Source organism: Sturnus vulgaris, chromosome 20, assembly GCF_052056855.1.
Source record: "Sturnus vulgaris isolate bStuVul1 chromosome 20, bStuVul1.hap1, whole genome shotgun sequence".
Lineage (NCBI taxonomy): Eukaryota > Metazoa > Chordata > Aves > Passeriformes > Sturnidae > Sturnus > Sturnus vulgaris.
Window position 1 is genome coordinate 6,373,312 of NC_142262.1, and position 27,801 is coordinate 6,401,112.

The following is a 27,801-nucleotide window of genomic DNA, read 5'->3' on the forward strand; positions in this document are numbered from 1 at the left end:
TACATGTTTCAATTAATCTTTATCCTTCTCTCCATAAGTAAGCAAAGAGTTTACAGTGCAAGTTGATTTCCACAGAACAAGGATCAGACTCCAAACACCAAGAAACAAACAAAAAGGCTTCCAGAGGAACTCACAAAGAAACAAAGCAGAAAAGAGAGGACGGAAGAGATCATGAGAACCAGCAGATCCATGGGAAGGAAGAGGCAAAGCACATGGGACACGAGAGGTCCCGTTCCAGCTGTGAGGTGTGAGTGCCATACAATCAGAGTCTGGCCCCACCAAATCACATTCTTACACATGAGATTCTCCAAGTGAAACAGAGCCCTCACCCTGTTTACACCTGAGCAGAGGTGGGGTCAGGATGGGAGTAGTGCTGGGTTGGAGATGGGATGCAGGTGGGGGAATAACCTTTCTTTATTTCACATATTTCTTATCCTTCAGAAAACCGTTCTGATTTTATTTCACTTTCTACTGGTCTGGGACTCCGTCCTCTTTCACTGCCCAGAGGAGGAAACTACCTGACTATAGGCCAGTGGGAGCCAGCAGCACACTGGAGCAGCTCTCTGGGAGAGGATGATCATGCTGTTACCACTGCAGCTGCAAAGCTGAGTCCAGGGATACAAGTCACAGAGTGTCTTAATGTGACAGACCTGTTTCCATGCAGTGATGCCACTGGGTCTAACCTGTAGCAAACAGCTCATGGCCAGCAATCCTCCCAAGAGCCCGAGTAAAAGAGCATCAAGGACTATGCTTTGATGGAAAGGTCTCAGTTCATGAGGATCCCTCACATTTCATTGTCTAAAGACCACGTGGGTCTAAGACAGCAGCCCCTCCCAGCAGAACATAAAATTTGACTCAAACTCTAAGGTGTTTCCACTTACCAATGTGTAACCCCATGATACTGAACCAAGCCAGCAACAGCAGATCTCCCACCAATTCCCATTCTGGCTTCCCAAAATTCACATGTGCTTGGGACCCAATACATTCAAGATCCAATAACTTGGTTAATAAGCAAAATGCCCTGAAGAATTAAACTTTGCCTCAGCACTCTCCACTTCCTACTGACATGGAGATGCTTTTCCTCCTATAACTTCCAAATTCCTCCTACAACTTCCCTGAGTGCCTCCCTCAAACCCTTGCCTTAACAGTAGTGTGCAAAAGACCCTTCTGCTCCCTGCATTGCAGCAGCCTGCTGGGCAAAGATGGAAGGATATGGTTCCTTTCAAACCCAGGTGACAGTGTCCTTTCAGCCAGTGGGAGAAGACTTCAAATAGTTTAACAGTCAGGTCTCTTCTTGCTCTCACTGAGCCAGTCCCTTCCTCCCTGTGTGCTCACGTGGACTAAACAGGGCTTTCAAAAGTAAGACATGCTCCTTTGCAACAGGCCACCATGAGGGACAGACTGCTGGGCTTGGAAGCCAAGGAAAAACTTCTGAACCACACCTACAAAACTTCTCAAGCAGCTTTTCAGGAAAGGACTAGAGAGATTCAGAACCGAGACACAAAGTTTTCCTTCAACATCTTCTCCTCTCATTAAGGTGGGAAAGACAACTGAGATACCAGGGAGACACCTGCAGCCAGAAGGGATGCTGGAAACTTTGTGGAGCTACATGGAAGTTTCCAAACCCTGTCTCCTGCAGGAATAGCAGCTTCTCCCTTTGCACCCAATTTACAGCTAGTCTTTTTCAATTAAATGCTGGCTTTGACCAGGGCAAGGACAGGGTCAGATTGGTTTCCAAACCACATCCTGAAGCAAAAGAGTAACAGGACCTAAGAACAGTCTGATTTCTAGTGCAACCACAACTATGGACAATCCCTTAGATATCTTTAACTCAAGGTTCATTTGGTGAAGGGTGAGGGAAGAGAAGTGAGCTGGGGAGAGGGATGCCCAAGCAGGTCCCGATTAAAGCTTTAAATGACAGGGAGGTAAATGAAGTGATTGTCCTTTTGGTCTCTCAGCTGGACGTGAAATGCAGGAATAGCTGTGATGAAGCAGAAAGCCGCAGTCCTTAGATCCAGTGTATTTCTCCCAGTAGAGGTAAGCGCTCTCTTTAGACCCGTTGAATTTCAAACAGCTTAACATCTGTGTCATACCAGATCGGGGGATCCACATTCCTGAGAGAGAAAGACAAGAGCCACTTTACTCCCTGTGGCCAGTTACATAGAACTCAAATCTCACAGCCATGATTACAGGAGCTGCCTGCACAGTATGCCTTCAGCTTTGCATAAAAGGAAATTACTGGTTGAGAGACAATGCACTTTACAGGGATGACAGTATCTACAATATCCCACAAAGCCAGAGCTTTGCATAAAATCTCTGCACCACACCCTCTGGGCAGCTTTTCTATTCCCTGAGCAGCACTCCCGTAACAACCCCCTTCATGTCACCCACTCAAAGTTTTGGAGCAGCTGATTCACCCCAGTCTGTTCCAAGGGAACAACATCTTTCTATCCTGTAAATATGAGATAACCTAGGGATGGCTGAGTGCACGCGATTCTTCTTCCTCTTTCCCAAAAGTCTGGAAAAGACCAAGCCAGGCTGCACCCAGCTGGTTTACCTCAAATAAATAACTCCCCACATGTAGGTGCGGAACCACATGGCAGTGCCCGAATTTGCCTGGTACTTGCGGATGAGGATGGGGTGAGGCACTGGCAGCAGCCCCACCAAGGTGCCATGCTGCAGGAACTTGAGGATTTCCGACTCATCCGTGAGACCCCTGCCAAGACACAGATCAGGAACATCCTCAGTATGTCCCACAGACACCTCCAAAACTGCTGCAGCACAAAGAATCAGCCTAAACAAACACAGATACTGAGCTATGGCCAAGGAAAACACACCCCCTCTCCTCTGTAAACAGACTGGAGAACGGATCAGACAAACAAGATGTTTGGCAAGAAAAGTAATAACTCTGCTGAGCCTAGGATGCTTTTGATTAACTTTACAAGGTTTTCCTCAGGGGCCCTCCAAATTCAAACTCTGTTAACCTCATTAAACAACACACAGCCCTTCCTCTCCAAAAATCTCCTTACTTGTCAATGCAGATCTTCTCCACCTGAGGGACCAGCACCTGTAAGAGCCGCATGATTGTCTGCAGGGGAAGCTTTGACTTCCAAGACATCACCTGTAGGAAAACAGCAGGCAAATCAGTGCACTGCATTAGCAGGTTTTTACAGCTGTCTCCACAATCTCTGCAACAAATGAAGTTTATAATAATCACAAAGGCTGGTGGATGAACTGAGTGCATAGGAGCAATACAATAAATCCTGGAGCACTAGAATTATGAGGCACCCGATGAGACCAGTGGGACATTGGTTTGAAACAGGTAAATAAAATATTTCTTTGCAGATGTCAGTAAATTAAAGTTATGGAGCTTTGACCTCAAGTGCCTGTGAGGAAATGCTGCTCTGGGAGACCCTCTGATGGCAGGGAAGGGGCAGGGAGTGTGAGGCATTTCTGCCACAACTCTTTCTCATGATTTATTTCCTTTGTCCAGATGCCCTTACCCAGTCTGGAGATGGAGTCCACTGTCCACTGGAGGATGCACTAGAGAGACGCCTTCGATCCCGCCGGGAATGTGATGCCTCCTATTAATAAACATTATTTTTAACAAATAAAAACAAACAAATGCAAATCACACATATAAGTAAGAAATACAATCCATTTTCTGCTGATATTCTCCCCAGATTTTTTAGACCACTACTGGGAAAGACAGCTCAGCCTGCCCCTAGAACAACATGTCAAACCCACCCAACCTTAATTCACCAAACCCATGTGCTTTGACCCAGAGAGTGACAGTATTTGATGAAATTGGAGGACCCTGTGGAAGGTCACAGCTCCAGTCACCACTGTTGACATTCTATTGGAACAACCCACAGTGGCAGAGTTAAAATAGGACTGACAACAGACTGCTCAGGCATGTTTCTTTCTTTTGGCACAGGCAACACATTTTTCAGCTTCTGTTTATTGAGTATCTCTGGGATTTTTTGTGTCCGTTCTGGACTATCTTAAAGAGCATTTTTCCAAGAGTAGGCTCCCAGCAACTCCTATTTAAAAACTCATCTCTTGAGCACTCAACCTGGCTTTCCATATTCACGGTGGGAAGGAGGCAAGGAAATAACCCTCTAAAATCACTGTTGATCTCTGCACAAGGTGAAAACAGACAGGCTTTTTCCTTTAGCAGTACTCCCTGACCATTCACTGCTACAGCCTAGAGCTGACTTTTCTACAAAATAAATGGGCAACAGCACTTCCTTCCAACAGCCATCCTTCACCTCCACATACATAGACTCATTCACTCGTCACCTTCACAACCAGAAAGAGCCAGCTTGGGGTAGAGCTGTGCCAGTGCTTTTTCGGCTGGGAAAAAGCTCAAGCCAGCTGCTGGACACAGATGGAAAGACCCATGATTATGTATCATGGGCTGCTGGAAGAAAAAAACCTTCCCCAAGTTCTCAGTCAAGATTTCATTTAATGACAACATAATTAATTGTGTGCTTAAGATGTCTTGCTGGCCACGGGCCTTCACCTGGTACCAGGCAAGGCCAGGAAGGGTAAGGAAAATTGGTCCTGGGGTATTTTGGAATTCTGTACATTCCAATTTATTCAAAGCCACTCTGAGGGCAGCACGTCAGTCCAGCCTCCATGGGAACACATCGTTCACAGCATGAGCTAGCTAAAAGATTTTGGTAGAGCTCTCCATCCCAAGGGAGATGAAAAAGAAGCACCAGTAAGAACCTGAGTTGCAAACATCAGGATCAGGAGGTTTCATGGACATCCTCTGGCAATTCTGCACTCGCTGCTCTGTCACAGTCTTCATACTGGAGAAAGCTCACTCAAGTGCCTCAGCTCTTGTGTCACAGTGCAAACATGAAACACCCAAGATGAGGCAACAGCCCTTCTGAACCACGTTGTGCCCCAGCACTCTGCATGTGTGCACAATGCCTTTAGCGTGATGTCTTTCTTCAATGGGCCAACAGACCTCTTCTTCTAACCCCTCATTTCTGTTCACTTCACACCTAGACCTTCCCTGCACACAGTGTCTGGCCTTACCCCACTCCAGGACTCCCCATCACTCAGGGCTGCAGGTGAGTTTCCTTCTGGTGACAGCTGGGAAGCCTCAGGCTCCAATGAACGCATGGTCCCATCCTCTGACACCTGGGACTTCTCTGTGAGCTTGTCAATCCCTGTGTTCAAAAGAGGAAAAGCTCAGAAACACAAGTTAATTAAATATGTTCAAAAGCAGAGGGCTCTTCTCTGCCCCACTATGCACAGACACCCTGTGTCTCTGCTGATATTGGAAAAGCTCCCCTTTCAACAGGAGAAGATTTAGCTTTGATTTCACAATTCCAAAGGCGTTTTTCTCTATGAAAATGCTCCCTGAGGATGAAGAAAACAGGTTCACATGGATAGAGTTAACCTAAGGCAACAGGTCAAGATTAGGACAAATGGTCATGTGGACACTAAGTCTGAGAGGACAGAAACTCAATGCAGTTTGTTTGTGATCAGCTTGGGCCAACTGATCTGAAACTCAGACTGAAAGGCAGTTAAGATATTCACAAATGTAAACTCTTAATCTCTCCACACCCAGTGAATGGGTGAGTCCACACCATATTCCACGGAGAAAACAAACCTCTATCCTGTCCCAAAGGTAAACTAAAGCTCACCTGGAGTAGCCACCAGACTGGTCTTCAGTGTCCCTGGCTCAGCAGGGGCAGCAGGACGTGACCCTTCCATGGAGACCCCATCCTGGGAGTTGGTGCGAGAAATGGGTTCAGGGGTTTTCTTCTTGCGCTGCAGCCCCTTCTGGATGGACTGGGAGTCTGTGGGCAGGTTGGCCAGCTGGTGAAAGACATTCCGCTTGCGGATAACAGCATACACCAAATTGGAGTTCCCTGGGAAAAACAGCAACAAACCAGCAGAGAAGTAAGGCTCAAAGAGCTCTGCCAACCCAGCACAGCTTGCTGGCTACACAAAGCCTGACTGCTCCCATCCACAAAGGCAGTGGCCCAGGGAAGAAAGAGCAGAGCTCAATATCCTCTTAGCCCTTACAAAACACTACAGAAAATGCAGTGAAAAACTTCCTAGGCTGCTGACAAGAAATGGCTTGGTGAAGGATATTCAAACAGCTGAGAGGAAAAAGGATGGTTTAAACCACATATTAGCATCTATTTTGGAAGAAAAGGTTACTAGCCAAGGTTCAACATTTTTCCATCTTCAAAAGAACTCACAAAACACATTAGGGCATTTAATTTGAGGAGACACAGGCTTGAAATAGCAAAGCCAAAAGGCCAGAATTCTTACTGCCTGCAAGATGGCACAGAACAGAATGCAATCATCCTCTAAACACAAATATAAAACACCACACACCCACAAAGGCTGGTTTGGGATTTGGCTATTGCCACATGCAAGATTCCCATCAGGGAAGCAGAATGGCCATTCTTGATTTGCAAGTTGAAAGCAAAACACTAAATTTTGACCAGGCTTAGAGACCTTACGTTATTATTTATTAGGTTAAAGACTGTCATGTTATTAAGAGGGAAAGCATAATGCATTTCCTGGAAAGTAGAAAATATCAGAACTTTCTTTGGATGAGGTGGTTTGGTCTTCAGCTCCCAGACCAAAGCAGAAATGAGAGGCACCTGAAGGCTGTTTTGTCCCATCACCTAAATTGCTGAGCAACATGAGCAGTTTTACAGCAGCTTTCAGCCAGTCACAACTTACATGTTACACACTTACTTTATGTTTCTTTTCTTCTCTGTGCATCTCACCTTCTGCAGGAGGGCTGAGGTTATGCTGATAATTAGCTGCCATCTCATTTTGCTCTAACCAAATTTGCCTGGGCCAGGATCCAATCTTGATTATCTACTAACCCAACTTCTCAGTCCTACGTAGCTGATTTCTACACTTCTCACCTCCTCTCATCTCCTTGGACTTTCTCTGAACTTCCATCTGACATTCTCTTGGACTAAACTAGTGTAAACCCACTAAATAAAACAGTTTGTTACCGTCAAATTGGTACTGAATGATGTTGTTGAAAACTTCCAGCAAGAAGAAAACAAGATGATGGTTCTGGACAGCAGAGAATAGGAACCAGGTGGTGGAAAAAGCCTCCAAAAGATGTAGCAACTTGTTAGCAGCCACCATGGAGAGAGACTTCAGGTATGGAGACACTGTGGAAGGCAAACAAACGAAAACTAGAGAAAGAACCAAGGGGTATTTATTCTCAAAAATACCCCACTAAAAATGTTGCTTTTATGGCCTTCCCACCCTTGCACTTCTGAGAAAGCCTCATGGAATAGCTGAGCCAAACGGTTCCACAGAAACATTTCCAAATACAAAGCAATGAAACAGAGATATTGCTTAGTAAAAGGAGGCATTGCTGCTTTTAGAGGGTTTTGTTTAGCCTTACAGTAATAACTGCACCTCTGCTGTGCCTCCTAAAAGGCTTCACAACTGGAGCCACCTGGGCACTCACTAAGTCCAAGGGAAGCACTGCCACCATGAGGAGGTGGCACTCTCTGCTGGAAAGGGACAGGACTGCTAACTATCTACCGGGCCTGCTGGCAAAGGTCCTGCTGCCACCCCAAGGGAGCTCCAGGACTCTGCTGTCCATCCCTCTGCCCCATCTGACCATGCAGGCAGATCTTATCTGCACTGGCCCCTTCAGCACGGGCTGGAAGGGATGAGTTTCCAGCAGCAGGCATTGGCCAGTGTTAGGGAACACAGGTAGGGGCACAGGGACAGGGGAGTGAGAGCACTGTGGGCTGTGGTTTCTCCCCCACAGTGCTCACCGTTTACAACGATGGTGAGCAGGCAGTCGAAGAGGGGCTGCAGCCGCTGGTGCCCGCTGGTGATGATCTTGTGAAAGACCTGTGGAAGGAAGGAGCTCTTGAGCAAGGCAGCACCTTACTGGAAGCACCCTCTCAACCAAAACCAGTGCCACCCCCACACTACTCGCTTCCTGACACCATTCCTTCCTAGGCAGGGCCCTGCACACACAATTACACAGGTGGGGAAGGCTGCTCTCACTGCAGACTCATGCTCCAGGACTACAAGCTTTCATTTACAAGGATTCCTTTGGGAACATGATTAGGGCCCTATAACACCGCAAACAGAAACTGACTGTAAGCTGTTCCACAATGTTCAGGCAGCCCGGGACAAAACTAAACTGCCAGGAAGTAAGAGACACCTTCACCTCCAATAGACTCTGACGCTTAAGACAGCTGCTTGAAATGCCACAGAACTAATCATTTTACATTTGATTTTAGTGCAAACTTCTAACTCAAATATTTGTCCTATTTTTAACTATATCCTCAGACATGGAAAGATTCAAGTGCCTTGCAACCAGTTCAGACATTCGCAATCTTGGCCTTCCCACCTTTAGCTGGCATGTCTGTAGAGAAATCCTAAGCATAATTAAAACAAAGAGATGATCTGAGATTAATGGAATGCAAGAGCAAAAAACATAGCGTCAAGAGCAGTTACAGTGGGCAGGTTTCTTCCTACTCCTTTTCATACAAATCTCCTCTTGGAGATTTATCAGAAGCTGCTGAGAGATTCTTCTCTGGCAAATGAGAACATGATAGAAGGGAAGCACCTGAGGTTTGTATTGCAAGGCACACAGCTGCACATAGGCAGTGCTGTGGGCAGACTGAAAAGTCAATGAAAGTTGCAGCAACCAGCTGTAGTGCTGAGCTTGGTATCACTCTTGTCCCCATTGACAGATGTGCTCCACACACCTCTGGTTGCCTAGGACAGAGCCAGATCTCCCACCTTCCCTACCAACAATCAAGTCTAGTAGAGGGCATGCACCCACCCCCTCGTGACAGCAGTGCAGCACCATGAGGAGTCCTGTTCTTTGGGATCATATCATACAGATGGAATTGCACCTCATGCATATGCACCCTGCCAGACACATCACCTCAGGTTAACAGTGTGCATCCCACACACTTCCAGTCTAGGGAGGGTGAGTATATTGGAGGAGGACAATTATTTGTGGAGCTAGGAGGGTTCAAGAAGTGCTGGAGCTGTACTCACTATGATGAGCAGATCTGCATGTGTCCCTGTGAAGACAGGGATGTCCATAGGCACTCGTACAGAATACGGCTTGTTCAGTCGCACCCCAAAGTTACGCTCCCCACTGAGGAGCAGCAGGATAAAGACCCCAATGTGCATCAAGCCCACTCGTGCTGCAAGGAGAGGGAAAAAAACAACAGAAAAACATGTCACAGTGAGGCCAGTGGAATTCTGTTGAGGGGCAGTGAGGACAGAGGAGAAACACTATGAGACTGATAAAAAACTGCACAGACTAAACCGTCTTGATAAGGGACATCCCACACAGAGCTCCCTCCATTGCCAGTACCAGTGTCCTTCCCAAGCACATCTGAGTTAAGTCTTATCAGCTATGTCTTGGATGTTTTTCTTCATTATGTTCTTAATGTACAACCATCATCATAGTAGGGAAGATGTGACTACTTCTCTCCACTTCATTCCACACAATGGTGAAGTTATGCCTGAATTACCCCCACGGCAAGAGCAGATTGCTCATTTTTCCCTCTTCCCTGGATCAGGGACACAATTTTCAACACAAGGACTCAAAATGTTAACACATACTAAAGAAGGATCTCCCTTCTCTATATTGCAGGATAGATCATATCCTGCTTCTAGCCTCTTAAAAACATTAAAACCCAATTAAATGGACAACTCCACTCCATGTAGAAGGTCAAGAACACGCACTCAAGATGCTGTCAAGTGGGAGGGAGAAAACATCTCAAAAACATTCTAGCTCAACTGTCAAGCACAAATCATTCCAAATACTGAAAATAACCAACTTACACTGGTCTGCTCTGGCATCATTGAGAAAATACAAGATTGGGACAAGAATGTCCAGAACATCGCTGCTCTTCAGCACAAAGAAGAGGAATTTCTGGAAGAAAGGGGAGGATTTCAGACAGTCATAAGCATACACACAGCACCATCCACAGGACAGGCAGTCTCAAGCTAAGCAGTCTCTCAAGAACATTATAAAGGCTGCTGCATGCACTACCTCATCAACTCCAGTGTTATTTGTAGAGTTATTATAATATCTGCTGCAGAACCTGCTTCCAGCACAGACCTTCAGGAGCTGCAGCCCCTCTCCCAGGCTGTCCCTACAGCCAGACCCCCAGCCCCTGCATCAGTGGGGCTGATGACCACAGCAGCCCAGAACCACTGCCAACTACCCACACAGCCCTTCACCAGGGATTGGTCCAGCCAGAGCCACAACAGCCAAGTTAGGGTGAAGTTCAGCAAGAAGCAGATCCACACCTTGTTGAAGTCACAGAGTTTCCAGAAGAGGACAAGGAGTTCCTGATGGAACTGTATCTTCTTTGCAGAGTTTGGCAGGTAGGTCTGGACCAGCGGGTTTGATAACAAGCGAGCCACTCCTTTCAGGATGAACTGGAAATCCTGTCAACAGATCGGGGAAGAGACTGTGGTGGGCCCAGGGCTAAAGCAATCAGCATGAAATCAGACAGGGACGGTGCAGGATGGGAACATGTTACCTCCTCCCGGTGTATCCTTGAGAGGTAATTCACAAACAGATTGTCTGGTCCAGGAGGCTGCGTTCAAAGAAAAGGAGGGAAATGCTTAGTGGTAATAAGGTGTATTCAGGAAGTTGAAATATAACCACCAAGGTCTCTCACTTCAGCTTTCTGCTCTGGATGATCCAGCTTTAAATTCAAGGAGAGAGAGCACTGCATGGAATAGTACAGTCAGGGGCTTTTCACTTACATGCTCCTGATTCAAGTCAGGTGATGGTGATTTTGGTGATGTATAGGTCTTTAGTGACTACAGGACTGAAGCAGGATTGGAACAGAGAGAGCAGACTGCAAGGGGAGTAGCAGTGCTGGGTCCTATAGCTCAACATTCAATACAAGCTGGTATGAGAGGACCCCAGTGAGTTCAGGAGAGCAGCAAATACAGATTCCAGTATCACTCACATCCACATCATCCATGGCTGTGCCAGTGGTTGTGCCATCCACAGTGGGGCTTGAACTGGTGGAGCTGTCATAGTCCAAGGTGACGATCAGCACCTGGGCCGCCTCCTCCACCAGCGGCTCACGGTAGTCAGAGAAAAGCAGATGATTGTAAGGAATCCCATAACCCACGGGGTCGTAGGCACAGACAACGTTCAGGAGAGAGGTGAAGAGTGGGAGTGCATGTCTGAGGAGGAGAAGATGCTCTCAGAAAACAGTAGCAGGAAACAAAAGGCACTGCCTTGGAGAGGGACAGGCGTATCTCTCCCCAGCAGCCATGACTGAGCAGCCCAGACCCAAGAGCCAAGACTCCAGCTCCCAGCTGGGCTCCTGGACTACAGCTGAGAGGGGAGGGGAGGTGAAAAAAACCCACGTGGGCTCCCAAAGGAATCTTGTGCAAAATGTGAAAACGGGAAAGGACCTCAAAGCTCTCTAGCCTCTGGAAAGATAAAACTGTCTTCAGCCTCCAGCCAGGTTTGTACTCCCCTACGATGAGTGTCACCTGAGGAGCTCTAAGTCCCAGAGGTACAATGTCACTAGAGGGCGGCATTTATCCGCCACCAACACCACACCCCCTTCCCAAGGGAACAGGGTCTACAACAGGGAACGAGACCTGCCATTTCCCACAGGGCAAGGATCACTGCAGCAAACTCCAGTGGGCACCGTGCTCAGATTCTCCTTTTGCTGCTGAGGAACACTTCTCACTAAGCAGAAATACTAATGGGGTGTACATGAGACAGGGACAAAGTAAAAGAACGGCCCCTGGATGTTGGAGGTAACAAGTCCTATAGTTCCCCATTACCAAAACACTCCATGGAACAGATTTGAAGATATTTCTCCCCCTGGCACGCAGGCCCCCACCCTTTACCCTCACCTGTTCTCTGTAGAGCAGAAAAACTGTACCCATGGGTTGGTGTTGCTGCTGTCTGAAGAGGGAGGCAGGTACATGGCCTCAGAGAAACAGGTCAGCAGCAGCTTCAGCAGCTCTGTCCTGGAAGGAGAAGTAAAGGCCTGGAGCCATTCAGGAGCAGGGACTGGGTGTAGGAGGCACAATCACCACCACAACACATAAGGAAGGCTCAGTTCTGTCTAGAAAGGCCTTCTGAGAGAAAGCTGAACCCATTTCATTTCCTAAGCCATACTGCTGTCACTGGCACAGAGCTGAGTAGAATTGCTGCCTTACAAAAAAGAAATCCAGTACAGAGCTCCTTGGCATTTCCAGAATAGCATTGTTTACCCAGCTCCTGCTGCAGACAGTCCAATTCTCATCTTATACTACTAAAAGCTATTCAAAAGGTCTGCTGGGTTTTTTTCTGTGTTGCCAGTCCTGTTACCTCGGAAAGGAGCAAGCAGAAAGCTCCTTGGGAATCATGGATACTTGAGGAAGCAAAGACAGTTCATCTCCCACAGATCTCCCTCTCCTGAGCCCAATTTCTTTCCATTCTGCCTTAGCAGAAGCTCTTACCTATTCAAGTCATGGATGTAGTTGGGCTGTGGAGAATGAGCAAAGCCCACTCCTGCCTCCCAGATGTACTCACAGCTGTCAATGGAGTGGATATCTTCTGCTGTGTCCTGGGGGAGAAATAAGAGGTTGAATCACAGAATGTGGGGGCCAGAATTGGCAGCAATGGTGGTATATCCAAGGCAGTTCAGCCCCTCTCTCTAGAAAAAAACAGCACAGAAGCATTCCGACAGTTGAACTGTACAGAAGCTCCCTCCCAGGCCTGAAAAAGCAGGCGCTGATGTCTTCAAAGAGCTCAGCCTTTGCAAGAAAGGGATAAAACAAATCTTCCATGATGGAGGGAGCCCAGATTTCCAGCCATAATTTTAGGGCTGACTTCAGTCCTGTGTTTCCTTTGCCCATTGTCTCACAGTTCTTCCTCTTTACTCAGTGGTACTTCAGCCAACATCCACCACGACCTGTATCTCTGAGGCCACATGCTGCTCTGCCATGAACATGAGGTGGTGGTGCCCAGCTCTCTGCTGCAGTCAGACCAAGCCCAGAGAGCGAAAATCAGCTCAGCAAAGACTACAGAGGCTGCAGGCAGCAGACAGGCAGCCAGCAGCAAGGAACATAAATCATTCACAATCTCAGTATCTAATTCCAGTTGCCCAGAACCCTGAAAAACCAGTCTGACTGCTGCCAAGGGAAAAATCACAGGTGCAAACGGTGAGGGGAGGCTCTCCCAGGAAAATCCATTGTCACCCTGACTTGTGCAATCCATCCCAGGTGACAGCACTGGACAGCAAGTCCATCTGTTTCAGCACCACTTAATCATAGCACATGGGTAGCTCTGATCCAGCCTTGCCTCTTCAGCCCCAGGTCACAGATTTCAACTCTCTTTCTACTATTCAGAAACCCCAAGCAATCAATTCAGTACTCAGATTTGTCAAGGAATTTTACAGCCATCAAACACATAATGGTTTAGCATGTGCATTTTTAGTTTGTGTCATATCTATTCCAAAAAGGAATGCTGTTTTTTTGTTTACAGACTGAACCTACAGAAAACACGAGAGTCACTGGCAAGGAGAAAGAAGGAGGGAGATGCACCACAATCTGTTCCCTGTTCTTAGCACACCTGGTAGGAGATCCCTGCTTCAGGAAACTTCTGTGAAGTACAGACAGTCACCATAAGGATCAGAGCATATTTAAATGTCTTTGCTGCCATGATACAAAGAGGGAGAAGAGGTGGAAAGACACAACAGAAGCCATCTACTCATTCACATCACAGCACAGGTGAGCAGGCAAACAGCTGCTTCCTGCACCAAACTGCCAGAGAAAGGAACAAGGTGCTAAAGGTCTCTGCTCTGCTGGCAACAACAAAAGAGCAATTGTTTGCCAGCACAACCACCTTTTCCTGAGGGGTAATTGCCAGCCACTCCATTTGAGATTCATCCCCAGAACATCTGTTTTAGAAGGCACAAACACCATACCATGAACCCAAAATGACAATCAATATTACTCACTGTGGGCTCAAGCTCAGCAAATCTGTATTTTCCTGTCTGGGGGCTTGCAGGAAGATGCTGGAGTTTCCCAGGGTCCCTCCCATCATGCAGCTAATCTACCCCTATGCAGATAATCTCATGATTCATCTTTCAACTCACCACCATGCTCCTCCTGTGGCTCTGCACAGTGAAGTCAGGACAAAAGAGCAGATCCGTGACAGCGAGGAGCAACGACTCAGCCAGTGGTCGGGCATTTTCATCATCTTCATCTCCCTGAAGTGACAAACAGAAGAACATTGTCAGTTCAGGGTGAGCAAAGAGCACACAGTAACATCAGTACGGTACAACACAAGAAGATACACTCCCCAAAAACACATATGGAGGCAAGAATTACACAGGAACAAGAGGGAACAAAAGGAACAAAACCCAGACAGTACAGGAAAGAAACCTCTCCCTGGATGGCAATGACTAAACAGGAACAAGCCTTTTAATGACAGCAAACTGAGCAGACAAAGACCTGGAGATGCCAGGGAAAGAGTAGCACTGGATACACCTTTGCCACGCGGGCTGGCTTCTTGAAGACAAAAGGAAAGAGAAGGATTGACAGAGAAGAGAGTTTTACATTCATCAAGGAGGGTGATTTGGATGGTGCAAGGAGACAGCAATAGGGAGAAGCGACCAGCAACAATAAGGTGTAAAACCCCTCAAAGTTCTTTCTGCATGGGCTGCCCAGAACTGGAGGTGACAGAACAGGGTGAAACTATGTGCATCAGGCAAAGGGCTGCCCCAGCGTGCCACAGCAGAGGAAGCATGACAGCAGAGAGGATTGTGCCATCTCCAGCATTCAAAGAAATCTCTCCAAGCACGCATGGCTGCTCTTCTGCAGCCGTTGCCACGGGAAACCTTACCAGATCCTGCCTGTCAAAGAGCATCCTGCTTGGGAGGCCTTCCCATCACACACCAGTGCTAGAGGGAAAGGCAGAGAGCAGCAATGGCAGGAGCTTATCTACCTCAGCCAGGCCTCTGTCAGCCTGAGCACAACACACAGCTCTTCAGTCACAGCAGGCAGCTATGGAGATAATGGTCTGTGTGGCTCTGAATCTGTCTTGGTGACAGCAGGGAGGATACCACAAACAGAGCCCAGATGTAAGAACAGGCACAGAGAGGATGGATGGAACCAGCGAAGATGCTTTGACCTGTGCTCACAGTCAGAGGTGAAATGACAACCACTAGGGTCCAAGGGCATTTCTTTTCCAAGAGTGATCTTTGCCATCTCGACTGCCAGAAAAAATGTCCCTGCAGGCTGCAGGTACCACCACATCCAAAATGGAGACACACAACAAACTAGCAGATCTCAACACAATACAGACTGCCATAGAGGAGGGAGGAGCCATGGTTCCAGCGAGGCCATCCATCACTCTATCATGAAGCAAATGAAGGATAATCACAGAGACATTTACTAAGAATCCAGGCATACCATCATCTTCAGTTCCCTGAGAGAAATCTGCCACCAGACGGCAAAGCTGTGGCCCCAGATTAAATGTGATCTCAGCTTCCCTAACATCTCAGGGCTGTATTTGTTATCTCAGCCTTACAGGTTAAATGCACGTGGTTAAATGACTGGCACACTGAACCAAAACAGCTGCACCCACACTCAGGAGGGTTCCCCAACACAGCACACGTGGACTGGGCTGTATCACCTTGGGGTGACCCCACGACTGTGAGGCTGAGAAACTCTCTTATAGGTGCTGAACAAAGTGGAAGAACGGGAGTAACAACAGCCTGGCTGGATCAGAGCACTCCTGCATGTTCCTTCCCAAAACAAATTCCTCTATTGCTAAGCCTCTCCAGCACTTCCTAGCCCCTGCAGGGATGAAAGGATGGACAACCACCGCTCTCCCAATCACACAAATCACAAAGCAGGACTAGCAAAGACTTCCCTTTTCAGCACCCAGAACTTCCTTTTGACATGCCCTCAGGCGAAGTGGATTAGAGGTGCCAGGCAGAGACAGCAAGAGGTGCCAGTTTATACTGTAGCAACCACTGCCAGCCCTTCATAACTGTCCCCAAAGACACTGCACTGCACTTAGACTCGGGAGAACCACATTCTTCAGTACAGCCACAGTGACCTGCAGATCACAAACTCATAGGAGAGGGCTCTCTATGCACAGAGCAGGAGGGAGCAAGCAAGCAAATACATACTCCTGGTCTAACTCAGCTGTGCTCTCAGTGCTGCTATTCCTCCTATTGGCAGAAGATTCTAAAGCACTTTCACCCTGTTCTTCTGAGAGATGCAAAAGAGCACCATTGTGCTTGCTCTCAAAACAGAAAAATGTGGGGAGGCTGAGATACTCTCCAGGGTTATACACATCACTGACAGAGCCAGAAACAGAACCACTCTTTACCTGCTCTTGCTCAGTTGTGGGCTTCATCTCTCAGGTTAGGCCCCTGGCTAAAACTCTATCACTCAGCTCACAAGCATGATGCCAAAACCTTCTCCAGCACTGTTCACTTTAAACGTGACATTGTAAAATCAGTGCAAAGAACATCCTGTTGCATTTTGATTTGAAACTTAAATCAACTGTAATTAATGGAACAAGGACATTTCAGTCTAAGAAGGTCATACAGCCTTCAGTACAGTTCTCATATTCATTAAGAGTCATACCTCCAGTTGTACTGGAGAAGCCCTTCCTCACACATCAGTGCTCTCCTACAGCTACACACACACAAGTGAAACATTCAGAAGATACAGCAAGAACCAAAGGAAGGGAAAGAATTTAGAAAGTGCCACCTAACTTCTGACCACATAGAAATAACTTATTCCACATAGGAATAACGTTGTGCCAAAATGCACATAGTGTCTCCTCATTGCAGCCTCCCCATCACCCTCCAGAAAGAAGAATAAGTGACAAGAGACAGACCCCTCCTCGGCCAGCCCCAGGGACAGTTGACCAGAAGAATCCTCTCCAGTCTGGGTCCTCGAAGATGTAAGGCAGGATACGGGTGAGGAGCCGACAGCAGTTCAAGACAATTTGTCTCTCCTTCTCTGTGTGGCAGCCACTCTCTGCTCCCTGCACCAGCTTCTCCACAGCCTGAAGGAAACAAAACCAAGGAAGGCAGCATTAGCCTGGGCACAAGTTAGCAAGAGCTAGGCAGGTCTGTCCTGCTAGTGATACCCTCACACAGACCTATAAGCAGTTCTTGGGAGTCCATTTTCTCTCAGTTTAATGGCACTGTTGCTGTTTGAAACTCTGTAAAAAACAGGGTTAATGATTTTAAACAGATCTTCTTGAATTTCTGCTATTCCACTGCAAGAGACCTCAAATGCCAGGGCTAATCCATGCAGCACACGTGTGGTGCCACGTGAGACAGACAGCCAAAGCACCAGAAGGCTCCTTCCAGCACTGCTCCATGACACCACACACTGAAAAGGGCAGATGAGATTAATCAGCTGCAGCAAGTACCCGAGATGCAGGCAGGAAGGAGCAAGGCAGCAGCACTGTGCTGAACCGTGTGAGGCGCTGGCAGGGGATGATCACACAGAAACACACAGTCTGACAGTTCTGTCTGTGTGATTACAGCACAGAGAGGGACCTCTCCTGACTCAGGAGGTGGGAGCTAAGCTGCTGCCTGTGTTAAGCATAGGGATACAGCCTCCAGCAGCATCTGTCAAGGTCCTGCTGCAGAAGAGGGCTGTAGCCCAGGTTTCCCTACTGCCCCTGTGAACAGGACTGCTGCTCTGGAAAGAGCTTCTGGGCTGAGACTCTGCAGCCCACCCAGTGGCTGCTGCAACTGCCACTGGAGGGTCACCAGGCTTTTAATAGATGTGGGTCTCACCAGGCAGCAACCACAGCTACAGGAGGCAGTGACAGGAGGTTTTACCCACAGATAGAAAAAAACAGTCTCTTCCCTCCACAGCTGCACCCACTTGGTCTTACTCTCTGATCCCAAGGGGAAACAGAGGGGAAATGAAAGCCAAAACATTTAACAAGGATTCACCTTGCTGCTTTTTAATTCATGAGGTCATGTGCCCCTGATTATTTTCATGGCAGACTGCCTGGGTCACTGACTCTGCCAGACTGCGTCACTGCATTAATGGGTATTTAAGTGCTGTTTGTCCCAGCCTGTCACACACTAACTGAGCTTAACAATTTTTTCAGGCACACTTATGACTGTATAGCCTGAATCTCCAACCATGGCTGTAAATGACATTTTTCCACAAACACACAGCATTGCTAAGTCCAGTAGAACATTGTACATGGCACAGGTCAGGGCCCTCAGACTGGCAAAAGCACTGCTGGAGTCTTGTGGGCTCCTATGACTTAGTGTAGTGGTTTTGGTTTGCCAATTTGGTTTTATCCCAGTATCTCAAGATCTAAGGCTCATGGATAAACAGTCCTTCAGTCACAAGGCCTCCCAACACACCTGTTTCCAGCAAGGAGAAGAGACCATATTTTAGTCTTGGTTTTGGAAGAAAGAAGACACAGAGTCAAAGGGGTTAGAGATGTCCTAAGCCCTTCTCAACTCCCAAACTGCTCACTGCCAGAAGCCAATACCAGGGAAAAAAAATGCAGTTTTCTTCATGTTCATATTTTTCTCTACTATCTCCTACATGCATGTATCCACAGTCTACAATTCACAGTCAGAGGTACCTTCACTATGACTCAGAAAGTCTCATTCACATATTGTAGAGGAGGAAAGAAAAACAGGATGGCAGCAACTATTTAAAACTGGAAAAATGCCATTCCAAATCTTTCCAGCTACAAATTCAAAGCTACTCTTGGCACGGCTCAAATCAGGAGCATTGTTAACACCTTCACTTTCCCAGGCAGAGTCAGTCTCGGGCTGTTGCTCACCAGCTTGACAATTTGCTAAACCTGACAGGGTAGGAAATGGTGTTCAATGTCCCTGTGCTCCGTACAAGGACATGACAACAGCAGAAGCAGCCTCAGCAATGTTCTGTTATCACAGCAGAAGGAAGAAAAGTCTTAAGATCTTCCTTGAACTGTATCCAGGCATTTGTGCAGTGACAGTCTGCACATCCCTCTGGGATCACTCAGCTTGAAGCCAGACTGGTGCTTGGTGAGGTACAATGAGGTGCAAACAAGGAACAGGATGTTTCAGCCTCACCACAAATATGCAGCCTAGCTACAAAGTCCCCTGGGCAAGAAGCAGTTCATAGAGCAGTTAAGACCCAAGAAGACAGAGTGAAACACAGAAAGGGGACAAGAGGAAAAACGGCTCCAAACTGAGCAAATGCCAGCTATGGTCTGTGCTAACCTATGAGAGAAAAGGTTGAGAATTACCCTCAGGAGGAAACAGGGACAAGCAAGCACATTGTGTGGTACAAGGTACCTGTTATCCCTTGGAGACCACAATGCTGTTGATCCAGGGGCACCCCTGCGAGCACAGCTTCAAGGAATAAAACAGCACCAAACTTACCTTGTAACACAAAGTTGCCAAATTTGAAGGTGATTCTTCTCTCACTGCTCGGATCTCTGCAGCTGGTACAAGGGCAAAGACATCCTGCACGGAAGTGGCTGTGTCTGCCCAGAACTGGTCCCAAAAGGCATCATCCGTGGCCTCCACAGGCTGTGAAGAGACAAATGTGGTTATAGATATAGAACTACCATTCCATAAGATCCAATCATCAGCAATTATGCCTGGCTTGGGGATGGGATGAGGCAAGAAGAGGTTCAATAAAACACACTAGCACTGCTTTTATAGGTCAGCTGCTGTTTCCAGGACTTTGGATGATTTATCTCCCCAACTGAACATCCCTTCAGACTTACAGGAAGCTTTGTGTTTGTCTGCAACTGCTGCAAGTAATCCAAGATCTTTACCACTGCACATGTGCCAGGCTGTCCTTGTGGACACTGCCACCTTCAGAGCAAGCCAAGGAAGCCCTGAGTGTGCACTGGAATTACTTCTGTTGTAACCAAAGTCTCAAGGAAGCAATCAGGGACATCTCATTCGGGCACGAACAGACCCACAAAACTGACAGACCCACCTCAAAGCACTTACACATAAAACGCAATTGATCTTTCTGAATCAAATATTTATAGAGAACTGGACTCAGTTCAGTAGGTTGCTGCCAAGGCTTTGTTCTTAAAAAGCACTAAGTGTGCCATTCAGAGAGGAGATGGAAGAAGGAGACCAAAGAAAACAATCCTTTTCAAACCTGTGGTCTCAGAAGCTCAGCCCCCAGCCCGGCCTGGGACCATACCTCTTTCCAGTACATTTCCTGCTAATACTTGCCAAGAGATCGGCACTGTCCAAAACACAGCTGGGAGTGCTCATCCTACCCAGGGGTCCAGCTACAGGGGTAGGATAAATACATGCTTATTTATGACAAGCAGTGTGAAAGAGATGGATCCATGATTGCAGTCAGAAGAGGAAAATGTGAGCTCTCCCAGGAGTTTCACCAGCCACGGTGTGGGCATGCTTGGCAGGTGAGAAGAGCTGCTCACCTGAGCACCTGCAGCCCTTGGCTTGGGGCGAGGAGGAGCCTCCTGCCTGCGACCAGCACCGGCTCCAAAGCAAACAGCAGCGCTGGCTAAGGGCAATAATCAGCACTGTTGGGTGGGACTTGCACGTCAGATATGAAAGGGGCAAAAATACGACTGTGTGTTTAATTTAACCAACTCCTGCCCACTCCCAGATCTGCTGTAGAAGGCAGAAAATGTGTCTAGCTCTATGCTGTGTCTAAATGCAGCTTCTGGGAGAACAGGTCATTCCCAGCTCTGACACAGAAGTGCTGCATTGCCCCGTTTGCTGTCACCTCCTGAACTAACAGCCACGGCCCACAGGCATGTGACGCGTCACCACTGCCACAGGCCAAAAAGTGAGAGGGGCCAACTACCCCAGACTGGTACAGCAGGTTATTGCCCTGCAGCTGTTTGCCTTAATGCTTCAGTGCTGCTGGTCCTAGTCCTTCCAGTCATGCAATGAACCAGCCCAAGTGACTCCTCAGTCTTTAAAAACAAAACCAGAAAAAAATCCCGTGTGTGTTCAGACATCTTACTAAAGTCAGCCCTAGCGTGGAAAACCTAATTTTTTTTACCTGGACCCCAAAGCAAGATCCCACCAAACCTCTTCCCAAGAGAAAAACAACTTTTTCCAAGTGGTTCAAGATCACAGCTCCTCAGAGGGGATGTGTAGGAACAATCCGATCCAATACTCACAGCCTGACTTTCAGATGAGCATGTGAAGGAGCTGAGCTCTTTGTAACCTGGGCATGAAACGCTTAAATGGAAGGAAAGCTATTTTGTACATCTCATCTCTAACTGTACTCCTCAAAAAGAGCCAAGTATTTGGAAATCTGATCTATGTAATGCAGGAAATACCCGACAAATCCTACACCCCATTTCAAACCACACACCACAACTTCATGTAGAACTGCCACATGTACGTCCTGGCTGTCTGCCACAGCCACTCCCACTGACAAAAGCAAGCAGCAATTGCTGCTAATTGGGCATCATGCATAAATAATGCCTTCACTCTCATCTAGAGGGGAAGCAGAAAACCATTTCCCTCCAGCAGACACCGATCCCTTTACCTCCCACTAGCCTGAGGCCTCCTAAGCAGTTGAACACAGCCGCTGTTTTACAGATGGCAGCACAACAAGGATTGAGGAACTCTGACTGCAGTCCCTTGGAGCAGGGAAGCACAGGGGTGATTCTCTGAGCTGCAACGTTGGATGTACAGCAGTGTTCATGTCAGCTGCCATCTTGGTAACCAGATTACACTAAAACACTGGTACCTCGCATTTTTAATAGCTGCAGCAAGTCAGCTCTTCATCAACAGATGGTATCCTATGTACAACCCTGGGATTGTACATGGATTCAGTACTGAGTCACTCACATCCCCACTGCCCCCCTGTTTTAATTACCAGCCGGGCATCATTAACCTACTCAATCCACGTAATAGTCATCTCCTTGATAGAACGTTACTGGCTGATTTTAAGATGACTGTATTCTGCATGCAGCATCTCTGGGGATCTAAATATCCATTTCCTCAGCTGAGCTCAGCCAACAGACTGTATCCAGCCTCACACAGGAGAGAAACACAGACACCTAGATCAGCCTTGATTACCAGCCAGGGATAGCTTCATTTGGAAATGTCAAGATTTAGGTACAAGTGTTGGTACAGCACACACCGCAGTTACAAATCCCAGAGCACCCCTCGCATTGACAGTGCTTCAGCCAGAGAGCTCACAAGGAGCTGAATTCTCAGCACAGGTAAGAAAGAACCTAATGCTCCTCCACCAGAGTGAAGACAACCAGCTCTGCACCAGCAGAGCAATGAGGATAAGAATTGAGGGATCAGTAGCTCAACTCTGCTCAGGAAACACAACTGACACATCTGGAGAGCAAAAGGAACCTCCTGACGGAGAGAGACTGATGCCCAAACCAAGTTCCACACAAAGGGGTGGGGTAACTGTAAAGCAGAGTGCTGCTGAGGACATAGTGGGCACATCCAAGGTGATGTGACAGAGCGGGCAAGGAAGGGAGACTTTTGCCTTCAGTAAAGACCTCCCACCTGCACACTGGCCAAACAAAGGCAAAACCAGTCGTTTTGGACATCTCCATTCTTTGTTTTCTACTAGTTGTAAATGTTGTGTTTCAGGTTCTTTGAAGCACACCACATACAGGCTGCAAGAGTTAGGAAAGGAAGACACTCAGTCTGCAAGCCTCATGCCAGTTACTGAGCAGAGAATCACAGCCTGAGCAGGCAATTCCCAAACAGGATACCTCACAGGAAACAGGAAAACAGAGAGGGCCTGACTATGTCCTAAAAACAGGAAAAGCTCCAAGGCACAGTCTCCCCTATTTGTTACTGTCCTCAGTCTGACACCAGCACCACCTTCACTTTCTCTTTTAGACACAGTTCCTCACAAACTCCAGCAATGTGTGTGTGCATGTTTGTACCTCCTCCCAACCAAGAGCTCTCTGCACTTACTTAAATCAAATGTCCATTCCTAACAATTCCTCCAACAGGCCCCAGCTAGAGGACTAATTCTAAGGTTGCTGCAGACCATTAGCAGAGAACCAAGGGACAAGAAGCCACCAGCTTTGCTCAGCTCTTTTTGCTTCTTCCCAGCACTCCAACTAAGCATCCCACCAGCCAAGGCAGCAACCCTTTGGAGCAGGGGCTCAACAGCAGAGCAAGTCCCTCGTCCCTGAGCACAAGCTCAGGTGATGTTACAGCATATTTCCACCCCAAACGTGGCAGAATTGTGGTTTGTAACAACCATTCAAGTAGCACCTGATTAAGCTTTAGATCAGGTAACCCCGTAGGGCCAGGGATTAGCTTGAGGCAATTCACACATCTTTGTAGCACCTGTTTGTGAGCCACTGTGCAAAAGGAAAGCCTGTGGACAGACTTTTTCAAAATATAAACAACTAGTACGATTTTATCCCTCCGGCCAAGGACAGCACCTCTACACAGGCTTCAGAGCAATAATAATTTTTTTCTATAGGATCTTTGCAGCCAGCAGTGCAGAATCAATGAGAGACTTCAAGTCTACCACCAGTTCCCTGCTCTCACAGCAGAGTGTGTTGCAAAGCAAACTGGAAAATGGGATTTGTGGAAGTCTGGCAGGGAAAGCCCAAGGACAAAAGTCAGCTGTGTGAAGTGTTAGTTACAGCTTTGCTTTTAAGACAACTTTGCTTTTGATCAACCTGAGACTCTTGGACAGCCGAGTCAAGCTTGAACACTGTAAGAAATGGTCTGCCAGGGACCAACCTTTCTCCAAGCACAAGATGTGCTTTTATCAGACTCAAGTTAACAGCCCATTGTTCTCCTGGATTTCCACACCAGGGAAAGGAAAGGACTGGGGTTTGTCCCTTAATATTTGATTCTTCCTCGTCTCTTTAAAAGCAGAGGCATAAAAATCTAACAAGCTCTCATTAAAATCTAACAAGCTGGTACACAAGATCAAAATTTCTTATCTTCCAGCTGGTTGCTGGCAGGAACCCCAACTGATTGGGTAAAGAAAAGGTGGTTCCCCTGCACTTAAAGCTCCCAGACCAGTTCACTGCAGTTGACCAGCCTTGATGAACTGTCATATTCACAATCCATGTTTCCCTTCATCTGTTAAATAGGCAGCACTTTTATGGGCAATTTGGGAGGGCTCACACATCCTTTATTATGAAGCACATCTGGTTAATTATCAAAGGGATAGGCCCTACCAGTAGAGTGTGTGCAGTGTCATGTAATATAGACATATCATATAAAAATCCTAAAGACCATTTCTCCATGTGTGACTCTATAAATATACATCTGTGGCACAAGTTAATTTCTTCCTTCTGGTAATACTGCCCTTTTTAATCACTGAAATAATTCTGAAGTGATTTTTCTTTTTTAATACTCTTACACCTTTAGAGTTCCTCTCTCGCAGTTAAAAAATCAATTAAGTCAATTCCATTTGCGTCCAGACTTGGTTCCACTTTCAAGTTCTGTGCTCCACGTGTGCTGTAAGCATTCAAGTGTTATGTTACTTACAGATTTATTTATTTATTTTTTTAATGCTCACATGGGAACACTTGTTTTTTAATTAAGAAAAGCCTGGAGATTATAAAAACTTATTTTTAAGAAAAAAAATTAACTTCTTTGCCAACTCTAAACCTTCACTAATGAGAGACCAGTGACTTCTGCTCAACCACTTCTGCCCACCAGAGCCTTAGGAACCCCTCACAGTGCACTGTGAGCTCAGAGCTTCACGTTACCGATGATTTGAAGAAAATCTCTTTGTCCAGCTCCCTAATGTCAGAGGAGAAGGCTGCAAAACAGGAGACAGGCTGCTGAGGAAGCAAAGCATGTTGTGAGCCAATAGGCTGGAAGGATTTGTCTCTGGCCATTACTACAGCCTGGTTTTGGATCCAGGATGTCATGGACCAGGAGGTTTTGCTGCTGGTAAGAGATCAGAAGGCTCCAGGAGAGCCCAGTCATGCATTCTGCACAAAGAAACACTGGTGCCCTTCTACAGAATGTAAATATGGGAGCGCCAACACCCCACCCTTTTCCACATGCAGTCAGTTTCACCTAGATCACAGAGACGTGAAATGAATCCAGCCAAGAATGAAGCTTTTGCTCCTTCCTTTTTATTCAGGGCCCCAGTGAACCTTCTTCCCTTACACAGGTCGATAAACCAGGGAAGGGGAGTGCTCTCGCCTGGGCTGCTGATCCAAGGGATTGCCTCATATAGGATTTTCTTTGTGACCAGCAGACTGGGCAGAGCCCTACAGGCCTGATTTACTGCCCCCAATCTCACTTTATAAGCACATTTCCCCATGAAGGAAGGACAGCCCAAAGCTGAGGATACTCTGAACTATTTGGCATGCAGAAGAGACTTTGGAAGAATCCCTTAAAACATTAATTCCCCCACTTCTCTCTTTACTTACATCCACAACTAGTGGTTTTTAAGAATATATTCACAAAAGCCATTCTTTAGCAATGAAGATAAATGTGATACTGCTTTAAAAAGTATAAACATGGTTTTTTTTTCCAGGCTATCCACAGCCTTAACCATCTATAATTCAATTCCCAGTAGTAGCCTGTATCTCTTGAGTTTTCACAGATTTTCTCCTACCATCCTTTACCCCTTTGCATCCATACCCTTTTCTTGTGAATTCATTCCGCATCATTAACTTTCTGCCATCACCCCCACGTTTTCTTGGCAGCTGTTATTGCCTTACTTCTAAAGGTGGATCATAACAGCTGTTCTCTATTGTAGCTCAGAAGAACCAGAGATGTGACTTCTCTATAGAGCAAAATCCCCCTGCTCCTTAGATTGAAGGACAGGCTACTAATTTTCAGCCAGTGTGCTGCTACCACTGGGCACTCCACTTAAAAATTAAGCAAGCTCCCAGGACAGGCACAACATATGTTAGATCTCTAGACAGAGACCCTCCCTTCACATAGCCCTGACTTTCACTTAACTCCTTCTCCTCCTCAGCCTGAAATAAAGCATTATTTCACAGGTCACAGATAGAAACCTCTGCTGCGAACAGCACAGCTGCCCACCAGCCCTTCCCACCAGCTCCTACCTAAAAACAGGGCAAGGTTCTCCGGCCATTATGCGCGGGGCTGAGTGAAAGGATACAGAAAAGGGAGCAGTGGCAAACAGTGTGATGTAAACCCGCAAGATGAATATATTAGGAGCTGTGGACATCCCTTACGACAGCAGCGTCTGCTCTGTTAGCACAAGACGCCGTTCAGCAAGGCACAAGATGTCACCAGAGGCGGTGACAGGGCCCGGCCAGGTCTGGCGGCTGCTCCGGGGACCGGCCGGTGTCCCTCCCCAGACTGGTGTCACGGTGATGGGCACAGCCTGCCCTGAGCCCACCGGCCCCGGCCTTCGGGCACGGCCTCGGCGGGAGAGCCCGGCCAGGGCCGCCGTGGCTGCAGCCCCGGCACGGCGCGTCCCCAGCAGCCCCAGCCCCGGCCCCGGCCCCACCGGCCGGGAGCCGCTCGGGGACCGCGCACAGGAGCGCCGGGGGAGTCCGGGCAGGGCGGGGGCTGAGGGGCCCCTGAGGGCGGCGGTTCCCGACATGGCGAGGCCCCCCTCGCCCCCCGCCCGAGATGGCGGCTCTCACCTGGGTCTTGGTGGTGAGCTGGATCACCGCCTTCCTGAAGTTGAGCTTGGAGTCGGCGCTGCCCATGGTGCGGCCCGGCTGCGGGCAGGGCCGGGCAGGGCTGTCCCCTCACGCCGCCGCTCCTCGGTTCGCCGCTGACGCCATCCCCGTCCCCGCGCCGGCGGATCCCGCTGCCTCCCTCCCTCCTCCTGTCAAACCGGGGCTCGCCGATCCCGGCCCTCCCCACCCTCCGCCCGCATCCCTCCCTCCGCCCGCGGCTCCTCCTCCGCCAGCTCTCCATCCCTACATCCCGCCCCGCCGCCTCCCTTTTCCCACCTCCGCCTGTCATCCGTCCGCCGCTTCACCCTTTCCTTCTTGCTCTCCTCCTCGCAGCCACTTCCATCCGTTCTCTTCCCTCCCACACTTTGCTCGCCACGGCCGTGGTCCCCGCAGCTCCTGCCTCATCTCCACTCACGGCAGAGCACGGCTTTTCTCATTTCTCCTTCCTCGCTATCCCCTCCTGCATAAGCTCCCTCCGCCTTCTCTGCCTTGCGCTTTCCTTTACATCCCTTCTCTTCTGCTCCATCCTTTGCCTTATCCCTGCATCAAGTGCCTCTGCTCTGCTTCTCTCCTTTTCTTTCCCATTTTCCCATTCCTCTGCCCGCAGCCTTTGTCCCCTGGTGCTCTTTTGCCAGGCACAAGCCCAGTGACAGCTCTGTCAAGCCATCACCGGCCACTCTCAGAGCCTGGTCCCAAGCCTAGATGGTCCAGGGGTGCAAGCAGGATGCCAGGACAAGAGCCAGCTGCAGTCTGTCCCTAGCCCTGGGTTGAAAGGAGCCAGGAACAAGCACGCTTGTAACAGCACCTTATGAGGAGCTCATTGCATGCGGTGGCCCATTAACCCTAATGAAATTCCACCCACATACAGGAGAGTACGTTTTATAACCCTGGGTACTGGGAATTCAGGATTTGGCACTCACTGAACACCTCAAAGCAGATGTTTGAGGGCATTCAGTGTTGTCTTTGAAGCCACCGTCGCGGGTTTCTGTTCTAAGCAGCTCTGTGAACTGCAAGCAGGTGTTTTTGGTGTCCCTGAGTTACATTTCACATGCTCAGCTCTGCAAACCTCCTTTCTTCAGAGGAAGTGAGGTAATTCCAATCGTCCTGCAAAAGAAAGCAGTGTGCTGACTCTCCAGCTGGGGCAGACTGTGGGAATTCTCATTTGTTGGCATATAACCTGGACAGGAGCGATGTTTGATTCG

The 27,801-nt window shown here is 48.0% G+C and overlaps 1 protein-coding gene across 1 annotated transcript; it reads right to left on the bottom strand.

Moving 5' to 3' along the window:
• HID1 (HID1 domain containing) lies at positions 1–26,759 on the bottom strand. The gene is made up of 19 exons (XM_014878228.2): positions 26,561–26,759; positions 19,404–19,553; positions 16,883–17,053; positions 14,121–14,234; positions 12,481–12,587; positions 11,890–12,006; positions 10,980–11,202; positions 10,542–10,598; positions 10,306–10,446; positions 9,835–9,925; positions 9,037–9,188; positions 7,791–7,869; positions 7,005–7,169; positions 5,664–5,891; positions 5,050–5,183; positions 3,504–3,584; positions 3,030–3,121; positions 2,558–2,716; positions 1–2,114 (listed from the first exon to the last, which is right to left on the bottom strand). The coding sequence occupies exons 1-19, from the start codon at positions 26,624–26,626 to the stop codon at positions 2,051–2,053; spliced, it is 2,391 nt and encodes a 796-aa protein (XP_014733714.1). The 5' UTR covers positions 26,627–26,759; the 3' UTR covers positions 1–2,050.
• Positions 26,760–27,801: the final 1,042 nt, after the last annotated feature.